General features: G+C 46.9%; 1 protein-coding gene across 4 annotated transcripts in view; it reads right to left on the bottom strand.

The window, feature by feature from the left end:
* Positions 1-9,027, bottom strand: part of LOC119407237 (nucleolar protein 4) — a 161,432-nt gene that overhangs the window by 131,770 nt on the left and 20,635 nt on the right. For all 4 annotated transcript variants that reach the window (XM_049419650.1, XM_049419651.1, XM_037674116.2 and 1 more), the window contains exon 2: positions 7,842-8,625. In XM_049419650.1, coding sequence (XP_049275607.1) covers positions 7,842-8,621 — 780 coding nt within the window. In that variant the 5' untranslated portion in view covers positions 8,622-8,625. The remainder of the gene's footprint in view (positions 1-7,841; positions 8,626-9,027) is intronic.

Here is a 9,027-nt window from a genome sequence, read left to right as displayed (position 1 = left end):
ATAATGATGCATCCAGTAGCGTTTACTCATTTTCGTGACGTCAAACAAAGGTCGAGTGTTTGAGATAGTTGACTTTCCCATAAAAGACACACGCTTGTGACGCTGATTTTAGGTAGGGAACTTGAACGTCCTTGTAAACTTCGGGAGGGATTCTGCCATCGCTCTGGGGGCTCTGTCATCGAATGCCATGAGGGATTCTGCCATCGAAAGAAAGAAAGAAAGAAAGAAAGAAAGAAAGAAAGAAAGGAAGAAAGAAAGAAAAAGAGAGAAAGAAAGAAAGAAAGAAAGAAAGAAAGAAAGAAAGAAAAAAGAAAGAAAGAAAAGAAAGAAAGAAAGAAAGAAAAGAAAGAAAGAAAGAAAGAAAGAAAGAAAGAAAGAAAGAAATAGATCAGACACACACACGCCAAGCTTCGTCTCCTGAATTTTTCTTCGTATGGTAGATTTTCTTCGCCTTTCTACTTCATTCACCAGCACTGCTTAACTCATCACGACAGGCACGTGTATCTCGGCAGTGGGATAAACGGCAACACGTGGGCACACAAGCCGTTAATCCAGTGGTCCTACCTTTGCGTGGACTGATTGCGCAGACTGCGAGGCGCATGCAAATGTGCAGCCCACACTGGATCGATCGCATACCAACGCTGGACGACGATTACTGTGGTCGGTAATCTGGTGACGTTGGTCCGCACCACGCGCGCACTGTTATTTCGACAGCGGCAAGCGCAGTGTGACGCAACCAGTGATTAACCCAGCTGGCTGTCGTCGACATTAGGCGATTTTTGACCGTGCGCACTTCGCGCTGCCCCGCGCATTGCCGCAATGCCGGGACGTATTCGGGGAAAGAAGAGTTACTGACCGATGACGACAACTTGTGGCGTTTTTTACTAGAGAATGTGTTGAAATAAAAAAGTAGCCGTTGCCCTATCGGGCAAATGGGGGCAGATTTTTCGGGAACAATGCGGCCACCACCACCACCACCGAAATCTGTAACTCATAAAAGCTGCCCTTAAATATCAGGTGGAGATGTCGGGCAGATTAATGAGCCTCTGGCTGTGCTACAAGCGACTGAACCTGCAGAACGAATGTTATAATGGAATCAACGGCTCGGCTCCACTAATCTTTTTGGCGTGGATGTTTTGAAAGGAAGATAACTGAGAAGTTTCGGTTTATTCAATGGAAAAGAGGTTCTAAGCGCATGCCCGCGATAAAATTGATGTCAGTGTGATCCCACATCATCATAGGAGGGTCATATATCCAATCTATTGACATTTACTTGAACTTCATGCAATCATGTAACACTTTAAGCGGCAGCGCCTTACAATTAACCAATATTGTCATACTTGGATTTTACAAGTCAAAACAACGATATGATTGTGAGGCACGCCGTCGTGGAGGGCTCCGAAAGTTTAGACCATCCGGTGTTCTTTAACGTGCACTGACATCGCACAGTACACGGACCTCTGGCATCTCGCCTCCGTCGAAATGCGAACGCAGCAGCCGGGATCGATACCGCCACCTTCGGGTCAGCAGCCGCGCACCGTAACCACTGTACCGCCGCGGCGGACTATCAAGTATCCCTTCGCAAAGGCGACAACTTGGACTTGGTTGGCCACTGAGTGAGTGATTTATCGACTCACTCACTCACTCACTCACTCACTCACTCACTCACTCACTCACTCACTCACTCACTCACTCACTCACTCACTCACTCACTCACTCACTCACTCACTCACTCACTCACTCACTCACTCACTCACTCACTCACTCACTCACTCACTCACTCACTCACTCCACTCACTCACTCACTCACTCACTCACTCACTCACTCACTCACTCACTCACTCACTCACTCACTCACTCACTCACTCACTCACTCACTCACTCACTCACTCACTCACTCACTCACTCACTCACTCACTCACTCACTCACTCACTCGCATTTCTACGCGCACAGCGGAGCTTGTGGTCGCTGTAAACCCATTACCGAAAGTTTTCGAAGCTACGAAGTGAACGTGTAACGAGCACAGGCAAAGACCAATTCTCTCTCTATATATACAAAGTGAGGCCCACTTGTCCCAGCCACTAGTCATTTCCCCTGCAAAGCTTCATCGCACGGGGAAGCAAGGCGCCGGAACCATTAGCAACTCGCTTTTGTTCACCGCTTGCTCCGATGATGTCGGGAACGGGAGGGGCCAAACGCGTGCGAAACTGTTTTTCCCGCTCCCGAAACATAATACAGACAGCGCACTCCGCGACTATTACGCAACCACTGAGGCTCAATTTTATGCTCCAACTGCTCCCGCTCGGCTAGGAATGACTCCCAGAGTGGCTGATGCAATATAAATTTGACTACGCAATGTATGTGCATACAGGACTTTATGTACACCTAAAGGACAGCTACGCCGCGCACAACTGTCCCGCAGAGAAGATGCTCACACTAACTGCCTCCGCGGTGGTACAGAGATTGCGATGTAGAGTATATTTCGTTTCAGTTACAGTTTTATTGAAAACTGCATATCACACTTTGCAGCACGGGATATCTGTTTCTCATTGCTATGAATGAAAAAATGTGGCCGAAAGAACTAGTCTACTCAGAATGCCCAACATTAAACAGTTACGTGTGACATCACGGAGAAAAAGTAAGGAAAAGCGTGTGCGAGGCTCTCGTCCGCTGTGCGCTTCACGGATAAAAAAAAAGTGAAGAGAAACGTCCTCAAGGTACTCGTCCACAAGGTGTCTATACTCGTCCGCGAGTCATCGTCACGGATGAAAAGTAAGGAGAAATGACCGCAAGGTGCATGTCCACAGGGTATTCGTCGACAAGGCACTCGTCAGTCGTCACGGATTAAAAAAAAGTGACGTCCTCAAGGCACTCGTCGACAAGGCGCCTATCCCTTTCGGCCCTGGCGTCGTCAATTGACGACACCCCACAAAAGTTCCCCTAGCACCTCGGAAATGAAACCAAAACTGATCATTCTTGGGGAAATACTTCTTCAATGATCCCCGTTGTGAGTGACACCAAAGTTGCGACATATTTGCGGAGCTGGGAGCCACAAAGAAGAAAAAGCTTGACCGAAGTCATGGGAGACGCCGAGGCGGGTCAGGTGAGGCGGCTAAGCGCCGTTTTTGGGACGTCGTACAGAAGCCGTTTCAAGGAGTATCACACTGAAAAATGAGACGTGGTTCACATTTTGTGTACTATAGTGAGTAGCAGAAATAGAGAAGCCATTTTCCAAATTTCACAACCACTGAGCCCTGATGACCTAATTTGATTCCATGCTAATTGATCCATAAATACTTGCACCACTGGCTCAATTTTTCGTTTTTGGTCTTCTGAGGTCCTAACTATTGGGAAAACACGCACAAAAACTGTCTCCCGCAAAATACAAAATCCAGGGCCGAAAGGGCTATATTCGCCCGCAAGGTATCGTCACGGATAAAACGTAAGGAGAAATGACAGCAAGGTGTATGTCCACAAGGTATTCGTCGACAAGGCACTCGCCACGGATAAAAAGAAAGAAGAGAAACGTCCACAAGGTCAAAGTGTGTCTGTACTCGTCCGCGATGTATCGTCACGGATAAAAAGTAAAGAGAAACAACCACTAGATGTCAGTTCACAAGGCATTCGTTGACAAGGTAATTGTCACGGAAAAAAAAAAGAGGAGAGACGTCCGCAAACTACTCATAACGGGTAAAAAGCGAACAAAAACGTCCTAAAGCTTGTCCGCAAGACACTCGTACCGAAAAAAAAAGGAAGAGAAACATAGGTAATGCACAGTCGTCCACAAGACATCTATAGTCGTCCGCAAGGTATCGTCACGGATGAAAGGTAAAGATAAACAACCACTAGGTCCTAGTCCACAAGGTATTCGTGCACACGGTACGTGTCACGGACAAAAAAAAATATGCAGAGAAACGTCTGGAAGGTACATGCGAAGGCTAACGTCCTCAAGGCAATTGTACACAAGGTGTATGTACTCGTCCCGCAAGATACTCGTCACGGATAAAAAGTGATGAAAAAGGTCCACAGGACATTCGCCCACTTAGTGTGGCGCGCGTATAGGCAATGTTCATGGCGCCATTTTCCCCACAAAATATTGCGCTTAAGAGGAGGCTTTAGCCCGACGACTACTCAGGTGCACCAAAACATTCACGTAAGCGCGATGCGCAGTGTTTTTCACGATGCAGCCACCGAATCAACAGGAATTGTTATCGTCGCATTGAAAAGAAAGTTTTTCACGGAACAATTCCAATAACATCATGTCGATTCGAGCACGCAGATGTTTAGAAAAAGCTGTCGCAGACGGGTACAGACCTCGACGAACAGAAAGCACGGCGCTCGCAACATTGCAACTCCGTGCTAAAAACAGATATTATGAAACTCCAACCTGCATTGTGCAGAGCGTCTGCGACGCTCAAAACAGATTTCATATGCTATGCGTTATCGTTACATTGTTTAAAATTTATAGAAAGAAACTTCTATTCACAGAAAGTGCCTTGATTGCAGTGCATATTATGATTTCATTTCTCCCTATGCGAAGGCCCCTGTTATATACAGAATTAAGGTGTAGGTTTCTCGGTTATAGACTTTCAACAGCTGTTAGCATGACGTCTAAGTTGTTATATTTCCCCCTCTGTTTCTTGTAATATTTGCAGAATAAAAAAAAACATAACACACAATAGACACAGAAAATAATAGAAAAGGGGTCTCGGTGGTAAAACCTGTTTGCTTATTTAAGTTTTTTTCCCATTTTGATTGTTCAGAAAACTTCTCTGCAGCGTACACCAAGCACAACGACATCTTTGTTTCTACATATTAAGATGTATGGAGCTGGAGACAGAGATTAGTGGAAATCGATATATGTGGATTAAACCTACCTCTCAATGATGACGGTTCAACGTTGTATACCGGAGCACCGTCGTAATATATTGTTGACAAATATCTCGGGAATATCTCGCTATATATTAGCCGAGAACTTTTACCAAGGCGACATGACTTATAACATTATTATAGCGATGTCTGTCTTATTTCGTTTGTAGATGTTCCTCTGTTGCTTTACCTTAATCAGTAGATCGAATTAGTGACTCTATGTACCCATTTATATTACAGACACCTTGTACCTTTGTGAACATATTTGTTGTGTAAATTCAGACAAGGTTTAAATTGTCACATCAGTCATTTTTTCATGCATGTAACGTGCTGGCTTCAATTTGTGATAGTATTTGCACATACTTGCGTGTCTGCTAGTATATGCCATAGTATATATAGTACATACACTATGCATAGTATATGAGGGCTTGGGCGAACTGTATCGCCTTTCGTCCAAGCTTGCCCACATCTACAATATGTAAATATTGATTTGAATTGAAAGTATTCACCAGCTTGATCGGCGCTTTAAAATTACTGAGCTAGAGTAATCGATTAGAAGGCTCATTGGTTACACTGCAGTGACGAAAAAGCGTCATTGAGATTGACCCAAATATGTTCAGCGTCCCAGATTCACCATTCACGAAGCCTTCAAGTTCGAAAGCGCTCTTTCCCATTGCACAGCAGGCTTCGCTAATCACGTGGCAAGATGCGATTGGCTGATGTTTTATTTTACGTGAAAAGCTAGCCTTAAAAAGCCCCTTAACAACTTCTGAAAATACAAAGAACGAATGCGTTATTCTCTCCTGGTGTTTCCCGTCTCTTCGGCGCAACTCGTGACGTCAGCAGCCTGCTCACGTGACGTCATTCGGAAAGAAGCTCTCGGCTGGTCCATATACAAGGGATATCGGTTGTGAGTTGTCTCCTACCCTGCTTTTCCACGCAGTCGCACGCCCGTTCTACCTCGTCTCGCATGGATATCGTGCGCTACCGACTGATTTCACTTCGTTGTACGCGTTTTCCACTGTGCAAGCGGAGATAACGGCGTGTAGCGGAAGAGCGCGAAGTCCCGATAGGCTCAACGCTGAGTGCTGACATTGTCTGTGTGTTTTATGAAGAAATAAGTGGTGAGGAGGATATAGCGCCTCTAGGAAGGGCCAGAAAAAACGAGAAAGAAATCACTCTCCCGTCTTTAAACTCGGAGTGCTTCAGGAAACCTTTAAAATGTTTTTCTAAATGCGGGTTCAGGTCACACGGGAACCGATTGACGTCACCACGCAAGGACCAATCAAGGCGGTTCTGGGTATTCTCCGAAGCCCCGACAGACCAGAATAAGCTCGCGTACAATAAAGTTTGCTTTGCCCTTATCGTATCGCTGCTTCAAAATCTAATCACGTGCTTCGAGCAGTACACGGGAAGACTGAACAGCGGACTTCAATGTTTTATGGTCGACACACGAGAGCGCTGTCGACGGTACACCGCTTTACACTGGTTGTTATCTTTTATTAAGAACTCCGTGTACGCAATTAGGAGCAGAGTCGATTGGCCCTCCAACGCGTGATAATTTATGCCGGCCGGCAGCTCTTCGCTGTGTTGTCGTTCGACTTTCTTTTTCTTTAGGAATACACGAGATGTGGGAAAATATGCACCGCAATGCATAGGAATGGCGACAACGTGTTTAAAGCTAGAGCCTACAGCTTGCTCACAATTCGCTAGTACTTCTTATCGCACGATTACTAAAACACCCCCTTTTTTTTTGTCTCTAAAGAGCACCTTGGTCCCGACGAAGTAGCATGTTCGGTTCTGTTTTGATGATGCGAGTAACTGAGTGCAGTGAATCCGATTTGATTCGTAAGACTAACTAGGGAAGTAAAAAGCGATGAACGCCTGACGTCATAGTTTAACCTATTCATACCAGCTTAACCAACCCCTATTAGTCCTACGCAGGTAGTTGCCTCGGCGCTGTTTGCTCAGCAAAGCTTTTTATCCTAATCGAAACCGTGAAACGTTCTTGACGAAACCCTACCGTACATCTCCTCACGCGGTAACCAAGCGCACGAAGCATGCGTCTCGAGATGCAAAATTGTAACTTGTATTGAGTCTTTTACGCCAAAAGCTTGCGTAGAGTGCGCAAACGTCTACCCCCCCCCCCCCCCCCCAACCACCTTTCAACATATTCCAAATAATTTGCCTCTCCCATTTTTGTGTCACTCTACTTGATTACGTCAGCTACCAGTGTTTCATACTATACTGTTCATGTATTTCTTGGCTCGGTTACTTCTTGTGCTACACTGTATGTTTGTTATATTTGCTTACTTTATTTGCTACTTTACTTACTGAGTTGTTGCATTGCCGTGTCCACTCTCCAGTGTATTGACAAAATCACTTGAGGGCATACATTAGGGAAATGAAACATTCGTTTGGGTGGTAAGCGTTTTACGTTGTATAACAATGGTCGTCAGGACGGTTAATTATAACGAATAATTTCTCTCTTTTTTTTTCGGTGCATGCACGCCGCCATCTTAGTCTTTAACACGAATGATTTCCTGAGTTTCTTATGGCGCGTCGACAAATAAAAAGGTCATGAAAGGCCGAGTGTATCCGTACAGCGCATTTTCATGCGCAGGAGTCTACTGAAGCAGCGTTCGTTTAGTTGTTGCACAAAAAAAAATGGTAATGTTAAAAGCCCGAAATAACGGCACGTAAACGCATCCGTTTGGGTGCCTTGATGCGCGCTTTCCGCTAGCATCCGTGGAAAAGTATACAGTCGAACCCGAATATATCGAATCTGAAGGAAATCACGAGATAGTTCTATATTAAGTAATTCGATATATGAAACTTTTTATGTTCCGAAACATTTCAAGGGGATTTCACAACTGTTCGATATACGCAATAACTCATTATGTGCGGGTTCGATGTACGCGGTTTCGACTCTAGAACACAAGGAGCATCTGGCGTTTCGAACGCCACTCACCTTAACCTTGCTACACGGCACGAACAGTAGTTGCTCGGGCGGGGTCTTAGCGGCAGCCGCGGCCAGCGCCGCCTTGTGGACGCTCTGTTGGGGGTGCCCCGGAGGCAGGCCCATCTTGAAGCCCTTGGCCTTGACCCAGAAACGGAACTTGGAGTTCTCGGCGCTCGTCTGTTCCTCGCCCTTCAATATCTTGAGGATTCGTTGGTACTTCTTCCGGGTCACAGTCTTCGTCTTGGCGCTGTCCCCGTACGTGCGCAGAGCCCAGGCCTGGAAGCCCTCGTACATCTGTTCGGGACTAGCGGAGGGCGTCGTCGGAGCCGTCACGGAAGTGGAAGACGACGGAGCGCTTCCGGTCGGCGTCGCTGGAGTAGACGGCGGTGACGTCGGCGTCGCCAGCGCCCCCGGCGGCGACGAGGACGCGGCTTCGTCTTCCATTTCCTCGTCTTCGTCTTCGTTATCGTCGTCCGAGGAGTCGCTCTGTTTCACGGACTGCTGGTGCTGCTGCCGGTGACGCGAAGACGACGCCGGAGCCGAGGTCTGTTCCCGGTGGTGGTTGGCTGATGGCGACGCCGCCGGCGGTGGACTCGGCGCCGAAGTCATCGCCTTGGAATTCGGCGACGCTGACGTTGACGTCGTTGTCGTTGTGTTCACCGTCATTCTCTCAGCGGTCGTCAACGACGTGCCGCCGCTGGTCGTCCTGTTGCTGGCGGTGTTGCTGGCTTTGCCGCTGTTTCGTGCTTGCCTCGCGGCGTGCCTAGTGTTGTGCAGTCGCTTTTCCATCGCTCTGCGAAAGAAGGCAAGAAGGACGATGGGTTAGGTGACGTGATTGAAGGTAATGATTGAAAATGTCGCCCGAATTTACAGCGGGCCGCAAACCACATATGCTAGAAACTGTTTTTAAGCACCCACGCATACCAACACAGGCGCGCGCACACGAACCCACACGTGCTTCGTGAAAAAAGACGGTAAGCATGCAAACACGGACACAATAGAGAAGTCAGAACAACACAAACTCCGTCAGTGTTGTCCTGACTTCTCTCTCGTGTCCGTGTTTACACGCTTACCGCCTTTTATCATGAATCTCTACCAGCTAGCTCAGCTTTCTGTCACTCTAAAGACATGCGCTTATACATCATGCGCACAAACACTCGTACACGTACGCACACGCACATGCGCTCAAGTATAT

This window comes from Rhipicephalus sanguineus, chromosome 10 (assembly GCF_013339695.2).
Source record: "Rhipicephalus sanguineus isolate Rsan-2018 chromosome 10, BIME_Rsan_1.4, whole genome shotgun sequence".
Classification (NCBI taxonomy): domain Eukaryota; kingdom Metazoa; phylum Arthropoda; class Arachnida; order Ixodida; family Ixodidae; genus Rhipicephalus; species Rhipicephalus sanguineus.
This window is presented reverse-complemented; position numbering and strand designations above follow the sequence as displayed.